General features: G+C 54.4%; 1 protein-coding gene across 1 annotated transcript in view; it reads left to right on the plus strand.

Moving 5' to 3' along the window:
- The first annotated feature begins 756 nt into the window (after window positions 1-756).
- Window positions 757-18,310, plus strand: part of Jph3 (junctophilin 3) — a 65,692-nt gene continuing 48,138 nt past the window's right edge. The window contains exon 1 of the mRNA XM_028880818.2: window positions 757-1,491. Within this exon, the coding sequence (XP_028736651.1) occupies window positions 1,110-1,491 (382 nt within the window). The 5' untranslated portion in view covers window positions 757-1,109. The remainder of the gene's footprint in view (window positions 1,492-18,310) is intronic.

Consider the following 18,310-nt stretch of genomic DNA (forward strand, 5'->3'; position numbering starts at 1 on the left):
GAGTGGAGAGAGACCTAGTGGCCGCGGAGTGGGGACCCCAACGAGTGACCGATTCTGGAATGGGGGGATACCTGTTGGCCAGGGCACAGGGCTCAGGACGCACAGGATTTGTTGGCTTTGCTCCAAGATGCAAACGTGTGGCCCAACTTTCTATTAATCTTTGGGGGTTGGGGGGAGCTAAACGCTGTTCGCTAAAGGCGTGTTTTCCGAGGTGAGCGCCTCTCGGGGGACCCCCAGTAGCCTTGAAGGAGGAAGGAGGGAGTATGTGTCACAGGGAGAAACCACCTGTGGTTAGCAGGAGCCTCGCTGTCAAGTCGTGGCCAGCGCGGACCGCGGTGCTGGCATCCCCTCGGCTAACGGGGTGGGGACCGCGCGGCCCTCCACTGCCTGCGGCGCCCGCGACTCGTCCCGGCTCCCGGCCGCGGCGTGCGCTCGCGGTGCCCGGTTCCTTCCCGTTACGCAGTTCCTGTCCCTTTAAATCCCAGCCCCTGCCAGGGGAGGCTGGGGCGCGCCGGCCGGACCCCGAGCCGGGGGAGGGGCAGGGCGCCCCGGGGTCCCCGCGTGCGCGCGCGCGGCCGCCAGCGCCCCTTCTCTAGGCGGCGGCGCGCCTGCCGGGGCCCGGAGCGCACGCCGCCGCCGCAGTGCCGCCGCCCGGCCCGGCCGGGATCGGTGCAGCCGCGCGCGCCGCCGCCCGCGGGCCCCGCCGCCCGGGCCTGAGCCGCGCCCCGCGCCCTCCCGCTCCCGGGGCGCGCGGCGAGGGGCCCTGGCGGCGAGGTGGAGCCGCGGGCACCAGCCGCTCCCCCGCCCTGCGCCGCCCCTCCCCCGCCTCCTCCCGGTCCTGTCTCCAGCGGGAGCGCGAGACGCTGGTCAGGCTCCGGCGCAGCTCGAAAATGAACAATCGCCGCGGGCGGACCTAGACGCCGCCGCCGGTCCGCGCGCGGGGTCGCGGGCGTGCTCCGTCCTCCCCCCCCTCCTCCCCCGAAAAGAGCATCGCAACAAAAAGCCAGCCAGCCAACCAAGACTCCGGTTTGTTGATCGCCTTGTTTTGGTTTTTTTTTTTTTTTTTTTTTCTTTCACCGCTTGCGGGATTCGCAAACCGCGTTACATGCATGTCCAGTGGGGGTAGGTTTAATTTTGACGATGGAGGGTCCTACTGCGGAGGCTGGGAGGACGGCAAGGCGCACGGCCATGGCGTCTGCACCGGCCCGAAGGGCCAGGGCGAATACACCGGCTCGTGGAGCCACGGCTTTGAGGTGCTGGGCGTCTACACCTGGCCCAGCGGCAACACGTACCAAGGCACCTGGGCGCAGGGCAAGCGCCACGGCATCGGCCTGGAGAGCAAGGGGAAGTGGGTGTACAAGGGCGAGTGGACGCACGGATTTAAGGGGCGCTACGGTGTGCGGGAGTGCACGGGCAACGGGGCCAAATACGAAGGGACCTGGAGCAACGGACTGCAGGATGGCTACGGCACGGAGACCTACTCGGATGGAGGTAGGTGCGGGCAGCGGGGGCGGGGGGGGGGGAATGAGGACTGTCCCCCTCTTTCTCCTTCTGTTTATCTCCTGGGAAGTTGAGCCTCGCCTTCCAATTGGGCTATGGGCTCCTGGGGCATCTCCTAGGTTCCCAGGAGGCCTCAGCGGGGCCCCTGGCCACAGGTTGCCCCACGCTTGATGGGGATAGTGGCCCGTGCCAACCCAAGGGCTGGGGGCTCTCCAGCAGTAGGGCCCTGCTGCAGCAGCTGAGCCAAAGTCTCGGCATATCCTGAGGAGCAGGCCGGAGATCTGCACCTGCCGGAAGGCCAGGCCGGGCCCTCTGCCACCTCTGGGACCAGCCAAAGCAGGAGGGGCCTGAAGATAGACCCTTCCTCTCCATTGGTGGTGCCTGCCTGGTGTCCTCAGAGTCAGGCCCCGGTTAGCTTCTTGTTTTCCTGCGGTGCCCAGGGCCTCCCTCAGTCCTAAAGCAACCCAAGCCAATGGAGAGGGAGCGCTGGGAGCGCCAGAGGCGGGGGATGCCGACCAAATCAAACAGCAAGGCAATAAACTTCTAGGTGGTTGGACACAGGCTGTCGAAGCAGGCTGCTGAAGGGAGGGAGGGAGGAAGGAGGCCCATCTGTTTAGCGGGAGCCCAGGAATCTGGCCGTTCAGTGGCTGAATCATTTTCCCCTTTAGTTTAGGGAATCGCTCTGCGCCTCCGGTGTAAGATGCCACCACAGTCCGGGCAGAGCCGGTGCCGGAAGCCAGGGAATTGCCAGTGTGACGGTTTCTGTTCAGAAGTCCTAGCTGGCTCGGCAGCCTCTACCTTCCCTGGACACTCCCGTGCCCACTCCTCAGCCGTGCTGAGACCTCGGGAATAGTTATAGGAAGTCAGACCCCAAAGCGGACTCTGCCTGGAGGCCCCCTCCCCCGCCAGGCGCTCATCCCAAGAGGCTGTTCTCTTGCCTCCCTCTGGGCCTGGGCGGCTTCGGATTTTTCGGGCATGGATGCCTGGGAAGGGAGTGAGTTGCAGCAGTGACTTGGGCTTCTGCCGGGAATAGAGAGCTTGATGGAGCCTCTCTGTGTTCTCTGTGCCTGAAGCCAGCTCCTGCCTGAAGCCAGCACCTGCTCCGGGCCACATCTAGGAGTGATCAGGGCTGGAAAGTAATTATTATTTTGGCTTATGCAACTGAAAGGCAGGGTTCGTTATTACCCGAAGAGGAGGCGGAGTCTGGGCAGTTAATTATATAATGCTTCTGCCTGTCTGTGCCTTGCCCAGCCCTGGTCCCAGGCGGCCTTTTCTGTACTGTTGTTTTCGTGGATAAGGCTGGAGAGTTTCCCTGACCCTGGGGCATTGAGGCCCTTCTGAGGTTCCAGGCGCGCGTGCGTGTATTTGTATGTGTGTGTGTGTGTGTGTATACATGTGTACTCACACTCAGTCTTGGTTAGGTCCTTGCAGCAGGTGTGGGTGGCAAAGGTGGGTGGTCAAGCAGTCTGGTGTTCCCAGCAGGGATCCTTAGCAGGCAGTTGTGGCCCAGGGCAGACATCACTCAGGGCTCTGGATAGACTGTTCAGCCAAACTGCCTTTTAGAGGTGTCTGCTCTGGAACAGCTATCATGGTACTCTGAGGTGACTGGACCCATCAGAAGAGGAAAATCCCAGAACACTTGAGGGTGGGGCTCTACATCCAGGCCTGCCCACACCCCAGATATCTATCTCCATTGGCCTAAAGAATTCTTACCTCACCGTCAACAAATGTTTATTGAACACTTACTATGGCCAGATGCTGTACGCTCTGGGAACTCAGAAGCAGCAAAGCAGACACGGTCTTTCCAGAGTGTTCACTTAAGAGGATGGTAGCAATTCTCCATGGGGAGTTGGGAGCAGGCACTGGGTCAGCCAGGGACTCAGGGCCTGGTGTGCTGAGATCATCCCTTAGATGACTTCCTGAGGATCTTAGCCCTCTACTTTCCAAGCCTTTGGCCTCCTGTAGTACTTCCCTGAAGTACTTGCTTTGAAGTGTAGTCAATTGAACCAGGGTTGTGTGTGAGCAGAGGTTCAGAGCCTAGCCTTGTGGCAGAGCCCCCCATGTCTGGGGTCATGACCCCTTGCTCCTCCTCACTACTTGACATTGCTCAGGGGTGCTCCTTTTACCCTGAACCTCTCAAGGGAATTTCAGTTCTTACCACTTTCCCTGGAGTGCATGGCAGAGAGGTAAGCATGTGGGTCTGGTCTCGGGGCTGGTTCTCCAACTCTTGGATGTTAACATAGCATGACGGAAACTAAGCTGGCCCTTCTTGCTCTGGATGTTCAAGTACAGGTGTCCAGATCCATTTTTTTTTTTCTGAACGTGACCAGCTTCTTGTTAGGGAGGGGTAACCTTTAAGAACTCAGACACTGGAGAAATCATTCTGTGAACCCTGGGTGGGGTGTGGTCAACTGCGAGAGCAGGTCAGGGCCTGGGTACCACGTCCCCTTACCTGGTGGGCACCCAGTCCTCAGTTAAGAATGACTGGTTCTCTTGAGTGAGTAGTCCCCCAGCCTCAGCACACCTTTGGTTTTGTACAGAGATTGGGGCAGACAGCAACAGAACTCCACAACTTTTGCTCAGCGTCCAAGGCTGACTTGGAGAAGCGGTGGTTGTCATGAACAGAAAATGTATTCTGCATTCAGCTGCAATTGGTACGGAATCCGTTTTGACTAGGGACGTTTCTGCCAAGTCCTCCTCCAGCTTGCCCTCCCCCAGGCACAGTCAGGCATCGCTCCTGATGTGAGCCCAGTGAGTGACTCTTGAAGTCCATATGAGGCCCCAGGGATGGGGTGGGGGCAGCAGGAGTACAAGCTTTTGGGGCATTGACCAGCTGGCCTTGCCAGGGATCTGCTTTGTGACTTTGGGCAAGTTGCTTAACCTCTCTGAGCTTCTGTCCCTTTGTCTTTGCAAGAGGATAATACCGTGGAGTGGGCGAGGATGAGCTGAGGGTGGAGTCCCAGGCTCTGCCAGGAACAAAGTGGGCATTCTTTTCATCCTTACAGTTCACGTGCAGAGAACATCACTGTTAACAGCTCCTAGGAGAACCATCAGACAGACAGGACCGAGAGGACCGTACAGGTGAAGAGGTGATGGGAGATACTTACTGTGTCTCTTACACTTCCCATGTCACACACTGGGCAGCAGAGACTTCGAGCCAGGAGCCTTGAGAAGAGCTGGGATTCTAAGTTAGCTTTCGTTTGCGTTGCCTTCTTATAAACTCCCTTTGCAAACTGCCTGTTGTCTCTTCCACATCCACGTTCCCATGCCGGGGACAGTACCTCTAGGTTCAGGCTGATGCTCCAGCAGCCATCGCCGTCGTCACATTGAGACCCTAGGACCTCCTTACTTTCTGAAGATAAACAAGGCTTCCTCTGGATGCCTTGGACCAAAAAGTCAACCCCCCCCCCATAAACCCTCCCACACTCTGAGAGATGAGTCATCGTACGCCCCGGCCTCCCCACTCCCCATACGAGCAGGTCCCGTTCACCGGCCCAGATTCCACAGCCCACACACATCACACACACCCACAGTAAGAACTCAGATCCACCCAGGCGCCTGCGCACACACACGCGCACAATACACCTGCCACCCTCGGATCTTCCACCCTGTCCCCCGAAGCAGCCACATGTATCTCCTGGCTTTGTTTGCTCCGCCATAGCCGAGGGCCGCCGGGAGTCCCTGCCACCCTGGAAATGTGGGGTTCTGATGCAAAGGTGGTGCAGCCATTTCCATTTTAAGCCCAAGCCTCTGGCATTGCTGCCCCCTGTGAAGAGAAACTGTTATCAGATGATAACAAACTGAGTTTTTCTTTCAGTCAGTACCAGGGTTTGAACCTTGCTGTGCTGGGTAGACACTCTGCCACTGAGCTATATCCCCAACCCTCTTTTTAACTTTTTTTTTTCCAATTTTATTTTGGATAGGGTCTTGCTAAGTTGTTTAGGCTGGCCTTGAACTCGTGACCCTCCTACCTCAGTCTCCTGGGTGCTGAGGATTCCAGGTCTGTGCTACCGCGATCGGCTGCTTAAACTGCCTTCCATGCTTGACTGTGAGGAAAGCTTTGATTGAAAAAATCCAGGTGCCTGGGTTAAGGGGGTACAGCCAACCCATCAGCCCATCCTCACAGATATTCTGCCCGGAGAAGCTTGGTTCTGAAAGGAAGCGCATACTCTGTCTTGGAAGATGAAGACATTTCCTCAGTCTCTTTTCACCACTGAGGGAGGGGGATGTTGACAGGCTCCATCAGGTGGAAGGAGAAAGGAGCAAATGACTGGTTCTTTGTTCCAATTATAGCTGAGAAAGAAGGGTTGGTGGGAAGTGTTCCCTCCCCCACCACAGCCTCAACTGCTGGCACTGGGGACCTGATGTGAGCCCTGGAGGGTCATCAGTTCCCTTGAGAGTGGTGTCTGGGAGCACCTAGTATGGACTCCTGGGTGACCTGAGGTAAGGGGGCTCTGTCCTGTCCTCTATGAGGACCTGGGCTAGAGAGAGGATGGCTCCAGAAGAGATTGTGCTGGTGTCCTGGGTGGGGGCACGTCTTCCTCAGCACCCTAGGTCTCCACAATTCTCAATGTAACGAGTGGACGTGCTTGCAGATACTCTCCATAGTAGCCCCTCCACGCTGGCCGTGGAGGACATGCCACTGTAGAGGATTCCAGTCTTTCTGGCATAGTTGTTGTATGTTATTTCTTTTGAGACAGGGACTTACTGTGTAGCCCAGACTGGCCTGATATTCACTCTGTAGCCTAAGCTGGCCTGGACCTTGCAGAAATCCTTCTTATTCAACTCCCAGGTGGAGATCTTTTTTTTAAAAAAATGCTTAACAAGTTTTTAATTTATCATTATTGTGTATGTATGAAGTGTGGGCAAGTGTGGGTGTGTACATGCCATGTCGTGTGTGTAGAGGTCAGAGGACAGCCTCCTTCCACCTTTACGTGGACTCTGGAGATTGAACTCAGGTTGTCAGGCTCACACAGAAAGTACCTTTATCCACTGAGCTCTCTCACTGGCCCTGTGTTTTGTCGTTGTTGAGACAGGGTCTCATGTGGCCCAAGCTGGCCTTGAATTCTCTGTGTACTTGAGATGACCATTTAATTTCTTTTTTTCTTTTTTTCTTTCTTTCTTTCTTTCTTTCTTTATTTATTTCTTTATTTCTTTATTTATTTTATTTTATTTTTGGTTTTTCGAGACAGGGTTTCTCTGTGTAGCTTTGCACCTTTCCTGACCCTTTAATTTCTTATCATCTAGCCTTGACCTCCTGAGTGCTGGGATTACAGGTGCAGGTCACCACACACACTTTATGTGTTGTTGGGGATCAAACCCAGGGCTTCTCGTGTGCTATGCACACACTCTACCAGCTGAGCTACATCTCCAGCCCTGGAGTCCTTTTTTATTTTTAAAAAGCATTTATCTATTTGTTTGTGCCAAGCTGAGTATGTAGAGGTCAGAGGACAACTTGCAGGGACCGGTTCTCTCCTTTCACTATGTGGGTCCAACAGAAGGAACACAAACCATCAGGCTTGTCGGCAAGCATGTTTACCCAGTGAGCCGTCTCTGTCCTGGGTTTCAAATTGAGCTGGGTGGCTCCTAAGGAGATGGCCCTGAGGACCTTCAGCACCTCGGAGAGCTCCCCCGCTCCGGATTGCTCTGGACTCAAATGCCAAGCAGGTGACTAGATTCTGGGGCCAAACCCAGTGGGTTCAAGAGTAAACCCTTGGCCCCGAACTCTCCCGTATACTGTGTACCTAGTCGGTGTGTCTACCACTCTGCCCACTGTTTATGCTTCAAGAAACATGACCAGTCGAGCTGCTGGGCTGTCTCACTCACCCTGTACTACGTACAATACACCCTACTCACCTTCTAGTGCTGTCTAGTGGGTGAAGACTGGCTGCCCTAAGTACAATCCAAGGCTTACTAACATCTTAGGTTGTGTGCTGGGTTCATGGAATGTGGCCAGTGCACAGCCAAAGGCGGATGGGAGAATGGTTCTGTCTGTGGCGGCCGATGAGAGAGAGTCTTGTGCTTTCTCTTTAGATCGGCCTTAATGGATTAATCACCTAGACCAGTCCTCCCCACCCCACTGGCCTTGGCCTCTAGCCATGTGCATCCATTTGCATTTAAATCTAATTGAATGCAATACAGTGTAAGGAGTCAGCTCCTTGGTGCACCAGCCACATCTCAGATGCTCTCTGGTTTGTGGAGCGGTGGCTCCTGTGGTGAACAGCACAGAGAGGGACTGTTATTGTCACTGCAGAAGGGCCTGTAGGATATGATGGCCTGAAGTGTTCCCCTCTTGCAGGAAGGGGGATTGCTGGTGGTCACTGCCATGTGGCCAGGGACTAAATATTGCCAGCATGTAGTAGTTGCTCAGTAAACTTGAAAATTACGGTAATGTTTAGTTTCACCCTTGTTCCTGGTGTCCATTTCTCCTGGACAGCTGGAGTATCCAGATGGAAACATCTCCATAAGCTGTGTGTCTGGGTGAGCCTCACATTTGGCCCCTGTCTACCATATCCCTGTTACAATATTTTATTACTAGCATTTGGTCAAACAGCATTTGAGACAAGTCAGTGGTACTGGGTGAACAAATAATGGTGATAACGGTCTAACAGTGAGATGCATTCATGTCTGGAGGTGGTTCTGAACCTCCGCTGAGCAAGCACGTTCCTTGTAGAGTGCTGGAAAGAGGAGGTACGTGGCCTCCCTGCCTGCGTGAGAACCACCTCTCTACCCTCCTCAGCTGGAAGCATCCAGGTCATCAAGAGGCTCTCACAGAGGTCTTCCTGTGTTCAGGGAGCAACAGGGCCTGCCTTGTAATTGGCTGCAGTTGTTGGCTGGGCCTGGCTGTGAGCAGGGTGTGGTTTGCAGGAGCAGAGGGGACGAGATAAAAGAAAGTCAGAAACAAGAAATAGGGTGACTGCCGGGCGTTGGTGGCGCACGCCTTTAATCCCAGCACTCGGGAGGCAGAGGCAGGCGGATCTCTGTGAGTTCGAGGCCAACCTGGGCTACCAAGTGAGCTCCAGGAAAGGCGCAAAGCTACACAGAGAAACCCTGTCTCGGAAAAAAAAAAAAAAAAAAAAAAAAAAAAAAAAAAAAAAAAAAAAAAAGAAATAGGGTGACATGATCTTCTGGAAAAGCAAGCCGTCTGGATACAGATGCAGACATATGTAATATAACTTGGGGTCTGTCCTCCCAGACTTTAGGGTTGCTGGAGGGAAGTCCCACAAATCAGAATTCCATGTGCATCCTGAAGGAGCAGCAGAGACCTCCCAGGGCAGGGAGGCTCTGGCTGTGTTTGGAAGTCCACCCCAGGTTCCTAGCTTCATGAGAATCCTCTGCTCCTTCCTCTACCTCCTAGTCTCTGTGGTGGGGCATTGACCTCGTCCTGCTCAGCAGGTGCTATCTCTCCACTTCCCAGAAATGTCACAGGTCATCACCTGAACCTGGGAGGGACTCTAAGATGCAAACAATGTCCTGAGAAGCAAGACCTGGTGCTTCCTGCCAGCCAGTGAAGCATGGGCTGCCTCCCTGAGTCTAGGCCTGCGCATGTGATAGCACTACCTGGAAGAAGTGCCTGGACACCGATTGTCAGCCTTCTTGAATTTCTGGGCTGGGATATCACTCAGGAATGTAGAAGACATCTTGCAGAGCTCAGGTGAGGCTGGTGCCAACCCAGGGAATGCTCTGAGAACCACAGTTTGGCCGGGTGCCTCCCAGCTCTGCTGCATACTAGAATCACTATGTGTGGTCCTGGTGTACCCATACCTCAGCTGAGTACGAAGTCTGTGTGAAGTGCTTTGTGGAACACCACTAACTGGGCTCACCCAGAAATGCAGGTAAAAGGGTAACTGGTCCCTTGGATACTCCATGATTTCCCCAGGAGAGGCTGATTCCTGCCTCCAGGGAAGCACAGTTGGTCCAGAACACTCCAACTTGCATCAGAACCCTGGAGTGCCTCGTCTCTGGTGGTGCCATGGTCTTATTTCAGGGCTGTGGAAATGAGACTCTTAGGGAGTGGCATCCCAGGCTGGGGGGTTGGAGAAAAGCAGATAGACCCCAGGATGGTTGTAGCAGAGAGGGCTGACCCTGGGTCAGTGTTTCAGGAAGCAGCTGAGGGGCTTCCTTTAATAGAAGCAGAGTAGACTATACATTTCTAAGCACAGTGGCTATGGTTTAGTCTCTGCCACTGTCTTCAGGTGGCCTTCTCTGTGGCTATGGTGGCTAATTTTGATTGTAGACTTGATGGAACTAGGAACCGCCTAGGGCACTGGTTTATCTGTGAGAACATTTCCAGGGGGGGCTAATGATGGAGGGAAGATGCTCTGAACATGGAAACCATCATCTCATACTGAATCAAAAGGAAAAGGCAGATGAAGGTGAGCCTTCCTCTCTCCCTCTCTGCCTGAACTGTGAGCAAGCAGCCCCCTCTCTTGCTGCCACAGCTGTGACCTCCCTCTCATAGACCTGTGACCATGTGCATTATCACACCCAAAGTGGGGTAGAGTAGACAGCCACAGCCCAGAGCCCCCAAAACTGTAAGCCAGAATGCATAGCCAACAATCCCTTCGGAGAGATTAGAAAAGTGGGGTGTGTGTGACTTACTGTGGTCATGTAGTTGGGGGACAGCAGAACCCAACTGGTTTCTACACTATCTCCATCCTGCCCTGGTTTCCTGATGGAGGATCATGTGTCAGCCACCCCCGTCTGTCATAGATACGGGATCAGAGTGGTGAGGAGCTGGGGCTGTGGCCTCAGCAGCGGCAGGCTGATCTCTGGTGGGGCTTTGCCCAGCAAATGGTAAGCCCCTTGACAAAACCACTCACTCTCTGGCAGAAGCATACAGGCTCTGCAGACTTACAGTGCTGTGTGCCCCCCTTCTAGGTGTTCATAGAACCCCAAAGAGGAACACTGTGCTCGCCACAAAGGCCAGAACCTTGACTGCTGGGTCTCATCTTGCACAGTGAGGACAAGAACAGGTACATGGCCAGAGCCAGAAGGCACCTCCAGGAGAGTAAATCTGAAAGTAGGGATTGAGGCTGTGTGACAGAGGCCGATTTTGCCACCCCTTGCATCTGCTGCCTCCACCAGGCACCCCACTCCCGCTCCACAGCATTGGGTACCCAGCATCTTTCTTGAGCCTGCACCTGGTCCCCAGCTTGGCAACATGGACCTGAATGTTCCTGACTTGGGTTGCATCAGCAACATCCCAGACCTTGGCTGCTTAGTCTCCAGGCAGGGAAGGCAGGGAACCCCCCACCCCATTTTGCAAATGAGCAGCAGGTGCTCCAGAAGCATGGAAATGAGGACGGCTGGGCCAGGGACACGGCCTTGCCCGTGGGGTGGGGGGATTCTGGACAGGCTGCCTGTACCATGTGCAAGGTCAGGCAGTGGAGTCCTCTACTACTGCTGTGCTGAGATTCCAAGGACTGTCGCCTCTCAGGAAGCGCCTGTCTCCTGCTTGTTGCCCCCGGGAAGAGGAAGTGCTCATTTCAGGAGGAGCATGGCCAGCTTCCCCAGGAAGGGTTTCCAACACAGAGGAAGGCTGGGGGAGCGCTTACAGGAGCTCTTCTTGGAGTTGCCTCTGGGGTAATCATGATGGTTAGCTTTTTGTCACCTCTAACTAGAATCACCTGACAAGAGGGAATGTCAATCAGGTTGTCCTCTGGGCAAGTCTGTGGGGCAACTTCTTGATTAACCTAACCCACTGGGACCGTGCCATCCCTGAGCAGGTGGTCCTGGGTGTTGGAAGAAGGCAGGCTGAGGAGCCATGTAGAACAAGCCGGTAAAGTGTTCCTCCATGGCTTCTGCCCTGACCTCCCTTGGTGATAGATGTGACAAGGAAGTGTAAACCGAATGAACCCTCTCCTCCCCAAAGCTGCTCTTGGTCAGTGTATTACCGCAGTAACAGAACGGAAACCAACACATCAGGCGTCACAGCCCCCACGGGCATGCTCAGACGCTGGTGCAGGTCGGGTTTGCGCCCCGAGAGGGAGAAAATGGTATTTTGACAACATTTTTGATGAGAACTTTATTGAGATAGAATTCACATAAAAATTCATTCTCTTCCCGTGCACGTTGTAGTGTTTTTTGTTGTTGTTTTCTTTTTGTTTTTTAGTGTATTCACGGTTGGGTTCTCATCACTAGTCCTTTTTCTTCTTTTTTGTCTCTGCATGTGCATGAGGGTGCATGTATGTGGCAGTCAAAGTCACCCCACGTGTTCCTCCTTAGGTGCCGTCCTTGTTTTATATGTGACAGGGTCTCTCCCTGGCCTGGGCCTTGCTGGCTAGGCTAGGCTGGATGGCCAGTGAACTCTAGAGATCTGCCTGTCTCTACCGCCCACGTGAGCATTACCATTGGGTGCTGCCATGCCTGGCTTTTCTATGTGGATTCTGGGGATTGAACCCTGGCCCTTGCTCTTCCAAGGCCAGCATTCTAACAACTGAGCAGGGTCTTACCGTAGCTCAGGCTGGCCTCAAATTTAGACAGTCCTGCCTCAGCCTCCCCAGTTCTGGGATCACAGGTCTGTACTACCTATGGTCAGGTCCAGCCTGTCTGGAACACTTTCTAGCTCCAACCATCTCTGTACCCTCCTTCATGCCTGCTCACCATTGGCCTGCTTCCTGTCCCCAGATTTACCATTTCAGACACGTGGGAACACACCTGTGTGCCCCTGTGTGACTGGCCCTTTCACTGAGAGTGACGTTCTCAATCCTCGGTATTGGTACTTCATTCCTTTTTCTGTCTGAGTAGTACTCCATTGTTTGGTGAACACATGGCCCGTCCTCTTCTGGGTCTTGGCATTGGTCTCCCCTGACGGGAGTGGGTGGTGCTGTTGTGATTCTATGTGTATGTGTAGTTTCAGTTCTCTCGGGGGTGCCAGAAGTGGGCTGTCGGGGTCCTGTGGGGTGACTGGCTCTTACCTTTTGAGGAGCCAGCTGACTAGCTGCACAGCTGCCGCTCTCTCTCCCATTCCTGCCAGCGGTGTGCGAGGGCTTCAGTCCCCTGCAGCCTCACCCCAGGCTCACCCACACCCGTCATTACTGCCCTTCAGACTGCAGCCACCCAGGCCCACGGTGTCTTGCTACAATCTTGTTTATACTTCCTGCAGTGCTGGATGTTGGCGTCTCTTCACACACAGTGCATGCTACTGCCTGGGTGTCTGTCTGTCTGCGCTGTCTGTTTAGCTCTTGCCTGTTTTTGAACCGTATTAGTTGTTTTATTATTGGCTTCTAGGGTTTTCTGTAGATTGCATCTGTGAGTGCTGGTTGGGAGGGAGGTAGACTGCCAGGCACACAGTGGGTTGGCTTCTTTCTCCCAGAGCTCCCAGCACCATGCCAGGCACACAGTGGGTGCCCAGCAAGTGCTTACGGTGACAGACTCAGGGTCACTGCTCAGGGTTTGCGGTTCTTGTCATTAGAGGCTGTGACACAAGACCAGCTGGCTCTGAGGATGGATGTACAGACGGACCCAGGACTGTTCCGCAGTTAGTCGCTCTGGAGCCCATGTGGATCCCTTGCATGATGTGGGTGGAGCAGAGGACACAGGAGACAGGGTGGTGTCTGTGACTTGGAGAAAGCCATCGGTGGAAGTAACTTTGGATGGAGAATCAGGATGTTGGGAGCGGGGCTGGTGGGCCTCCTAGCCCGCAGAAAGAACCTGCGACACCTCGGGGAGCGCTTTGTGGCCCACTTGCTGGATCACACCAGTCAGGGCTCCTGCCTGATCATCTCTGTGAAGGACCCGAGGAACTACACCATGTCCAGGGCCCTGGGCTTGACTATGTGTCTCTGAGAAAGTGCAGCGGAGAAGCCACAGGCAGGGGTTGATTGGACTGGAGTTGGCTTCAGCAATACCCACCCAACCATGAGGTAGCTTGCAGAAGCAGCATCCTGTCCTACTAGCTGATGGAGCAAAGAGAAGAGATGTGTGAGCCCTGGGGAGTGAGCAGCAAGTCGGGGAACAGAACCTAGGAGACGGGGAGGGGAGGAAGAGACAGGTAGGTGACCCAGGACCTATCAGGACCAACTTTGAATTTCTCACTCCATTCTTTATTTTCTGGTACATCTGTGCCTGGAAGCCTAGGAGGTATCTCAGTCTGCTGTGGAGGAACAAGACAGAGGTTTGGAGATGAAGCCGTGGCCCAGAGTGTCATGGAGTGTAGGTTCAACCTAGGAACCTAGGGCTGTGAGCCAGGTGTTCCATGGCTTCAGGAAATTGCCTGCCTGCCTGCCTCAGTTTCCAGCCCCTGGAAGGGCTCATCAGGACTATTAGCACTCAGTGGAAACTGGGTCCCCCAGTACCAGGGAATGTAGCCAACTCCCCACAGGGCCATCTCCAGCCCTGGTCCCAGGAGGTGGTGGGCTTGAGTCTCTAGAAAGGACGTCCGTCTCCTGGGTCCCAGGTGCAGCTGGTACCCTGGGGACATGGCTACCCTGAGGCAGAGTGAGGTAGGGGAGCTGCGGTCGTCCCTCAGGACCAGGCCTGGGATGGGTTCTTGGCATCTATGAGTCAGAAGCTGGTAGGCCTAGTCTACAGTGCTGCTCCATGTCCTACCCTGGGGCGGGTTTGCTGACCTGCCCCAGGCCTTCCTCTTCACTGACTGTCTCTGACAGATGACCAACCCTTCCATAGCCACCAAGGTCCCTCCATAGAAAAGCTCAGAGCCCCCGACCCCCTGCAGACATCACCATAGGTGAAGATTTGGGCTCATTCCTGGAGTGAGGATGTATTGTAAGGAGCCACTGAAGGGCTGGGGCTTTGGGGTCAGGTGTAGGGGGAGGCCCTAACCCTTTGGGGTTCACTCCATACTGGTGCTGTCTGAAAGAGAGGCAGCTTTCTAGAGAGAGAACTGTGGGGAACAGGGCTGTGATTGGCTGGGAAGTATCTGTCCTTTGTTTTCGCTGGAGAGGGATGGTTGGTGTTTGTGGGTGGCACATTGACCTGCTTTTGCTCATTATCCTGATATTGGGGTGATGTCTGCAGTTGATGATCTAGAAAGCAGTTTACATACAGAAAGATGTTGATGGGGGTCAGGGGCACGGGGGTGGGGTACCACAGGTACTTAGGTGGCCAGTTGATCTCTCTCTCTCTCTCTCTCTCTCTCTCTCTCTCTCTCTCTCTCTCCCTCCCTCTCTCTTTCTTTCTCTCGTTTTTTTGTTTTGTTTTGTTTTTCGAGACAGGATTTCTCTGTGTAGCTTTGGAGCCTTTCCTGGAACTCATTCTGTAGACCAGGCTGGCCTCGAACTGACAGAGATCCGCCTGCCTCTGCCTCCCGAGTGCTGGGATTAAAGGCGTGCGCCGCCACTGCCGCCGCCACCACCACCACCACCACCCGACCTCAGTTGATCTCTTCTGCTGATGGCGTCAGGGTCACCTCAGGCCTGCACTCAGGCCCCCGCCCCCCGCCATCTCTTTGCTGCCCCTTCCTTAGCCCCTTTCTGGTATTCTCTTCCTGGCTTGAGTCTGAGATCAGCCACCCCATGAGTACTCAAGCTTCCATGCCTCTCAGGCAGTAGCCAGAGAGAACCTCTGTGCCCGGAGACCTCTGGGGGACCCAAGATGGCTGGCCTGCGCTTCCCGAGAGCCAGGCTTTCTCTTCTGACTTCCCTCATCAAAGCTGCCCTGTCCCTCGGCCTCTCCACATGGATGCCTCTTTCCCAGGCTGGTGCCCACTGGGGCTGCAGGGGCAGCTGTAGGGTACAGCCTCTGCTGTCCTTGACACTGGGCCTCCTTGGCTGACCGCTCCAATGTCCGGCGGGGTGGGTGTGAGGCTGATCCCCGATTTCATAGCCAGGGCGGGCCACCTGTGCAGTGCTGTCCAGGGCTGTTTGTGTTCACTGGGACTGGATGTGCCATCTCCATGGAGGACAGTCACAGTCTGTCATCACGCTGATGCCTGTGAAGACAGAATGTGATCATTTGATTCTCACTCTCTGGAGACCCCACATCAGCCCCTGCCCATCCTACCCCTCCTGACTGATGGCCAGCCAGATCTGAAATCAGAGACCAGTGCTTCTGACCTTGGCTCCAGCCTCATCTCTGCATGGGACCCATGAATCCTCTGGGTTGGTTTTGGGCATTCTGTGAAGGTTTAGGGGTGCAACTGTGCCATGCCCCTTGGCCGCAGCACAGCTTTCTGGGAAGTTCTTATCCTGGGTGGTCTCCACAGAGCCCCAGAACAGGGACTGAGTAGTTATGAGCATAGCGATAATAGGGGGTCCCTGTTTTTCCCAATTAAAATAGATGGGGGACTTTGATGGCCAGCAGCAGAAGGGAGCAGGACCCCTTCACCCCATGGTCAGGGAAAAGGAAGGCAATTGCTGCTTCATCATATTAGGTGAGGCCCAGATGAGGCCCAGCATTCCTCTGGTGCAGATGGAGGTTTTCCACTGACCCGTGGCTTTTAAGCAAAACAGACAAACCAAAAACCAGCTTTGGGGCTGGAGAGATGCCTCAATGGTGAAGAGCACTTGTTCTTGCAGAGGATCCAGGTTCAGTTCCTGGCACCCATGTGGCCACTCATAATCACTTGTAACTCCAGTGCCAGAGGATCTGACACCCTTTTCTGGCTTCCAAAGGCACCAGGTACACATATGGTGTACAGACAGACATTCAGGAAAAACACCCATGTGCATAAAATAAATTAATCTAAAAAAATAAACTCCGTTGTATTGACATAAAACCTACACCATGCACAGTTCACTCATTTAAAGTGTGCTGCTCGATGTCTTTAATCCCAGCACTCGGGAGGCAGAGGCAGGCGGATCTCTATGAGTTCAAGGCCAGCCTAGTCTCCAAAGCAAGTTCCAAGACAGCCAGGGCTACACAGAGAAACCCCATCTCAAAACGAAACAAAAACATCAAGTATGCAGCTTAACAGTTCCTATGATACTCCTGGAGTCATAAGCCATCAGCCCAGGCGGTTTGTCCAGCAGTTTCACCATCTCAGGAAGAAACCTTGCACCTAAGGATCATGTCTCTGCTTTTCAGTCTCAGTCCCCAGTGGCCACCTGCTCTCTGTCTTGTGGATCTGTCCAAGCTGGGGGTGGCTCTGAGCAGCTGGTATCTGTCACTGACTTTCATGTGTCCGGGGTTCATCCACAGGGTGGCATGTGGCTGAGTGTTGTTCCTTTTCATAGCTGAGTAATATTCTGTCACCAAGATGGACCTCACTGTCCTAGCCCTTCCTTCAGTGGTGTCCCTGTGGGTGGTTCCTATCTTTGGGCTGTTGTGGACATCACCGCTGTGAACAGTCATGTGCAAGATGTATGTGTGTGCATTGTGCTTTCTTTTCTCTTGAGTGGGTCTCCAAGTATGGTGGGAATAGCATTTGCCTCATAGTGGACACATGAGAGGAAGAGGCAGGGGGACCCCATTATAGCCTTTAAGGGCACACTCCAATGCCTTGAAGATCCTGCCACCTCCCTATAGCTCTCTGCTAGGGATTCTACCTTTAACACCTGTCCCCGGTGACATCTGATCCAGACCATGGCTCTAGAGTCGAAATGCTTATCACAGGGTGACTTGAGGTTGAATTATTTGAGTAGCTTCTCCAGGCACATCTTACGTTCTGGAAGCTAAACTTTCGCCAGGACCCTGTTTGGAAGAAGTTGTAAGGCCATGAGAAGGCTGGGTTACCAAGTATGGGGTGCAGGGTAAGGAAACCCATGGTGAGTGCTCAGCTGCCTCCTCCTGGCACAGGCCTTTTCCTGTCCTCCCCCATGCCCTGCAGCCCAGACCTTGAGTCATGCCAGCTCCCCACTGAGAGTCTCTGGACCCTGGGTGCTGAGGATCACAGCCTGCCATGTGTACAGTGAGCAGAGCCAAGGTCATTGTGGGTCACGCCTCCATCCCTGAGGTTCTGAGCTTCCGGCAACCTGCTCTCCATCAGATAGAGAGAAGCTGGAGAAGGGTGATAAGGATACAGGGAGTCTCTGGGGTCCTCCACAAGGACATACAGAGACCCCAGGAACCTACATGGGGGCACACAGAGACCCTGGAACCTCCATGGAGGATGTACAGAGACCCTGGGAACCTCCATGGGGGGCATACAGAGACCCCAGGAACCCCCATGGGAGACAATACATACAGACCCTGGAACCTCCATGGGGGGTGGACAACACACCGAGACCCCAGGAACCTCCACAGGGACACACAGAGACCCTAGGAACCTCCATAGGGACATACAGAGACCCCAGGAACCTCCATGGGGGGACAACACACAGAGACCCCAGGGACCTCCACAGGGACATACAGAGACCCCAGGAACCTCCATGGCAGACATACAGAGACCCCAGGAACCTCCATGGGGACATACAGAGACCCCAGGAACTTCTATGGGGGGACAACACACAAAGACCCTAGGAACCTCCACAGGGACATACAGAGACCCCAGTAACATCCACAGGGACATACAGAGACCCCAGGAACCTCCATGGCAGACATACAGAGACCCCAGGAACCTCCATGGGGACATACAGAGACCCCAGGAACCTCCATGGGGGGCACACAAAGACTCTTGGGACCTCCATAGGGACACGGAGACCCTGGGGACCTCTACAGACCCTGGAACCTCCACATGGATACACAGAGACCCCAGAAACCCCCATGAGGGGCACACAGAGACCCTGGAACCTCTGTGGAGCACAGGGAGACCCAGGGGATTACCACGGGGAAACACTGTACTTCTCTAAACCTGAAACTGCTGTGAAAATCACATTAGTTATTTTACTAGAACAATGAAGAGCATCTCTGCTGCTCCAGTGTGGACAGTGGTCAGCCAAGAAGTGTTACTATGAAGTCCAAATGCTCA

Source organism: Peromyscus leucopus, chromosome 5 (assembly GCF_004664715.2).
Source record: "Peromyscus leucopus breed LL Stock chromosome 5, UCI_PerLeu_2.1, whole genome shotgun sequence".
NCBI classification, from domain to species: Eukaryota; Metazoa; Chordata; class Mammalia; order Rodentia; family Cricetidae; genus Peromyscus; species Peromyscus leucopus.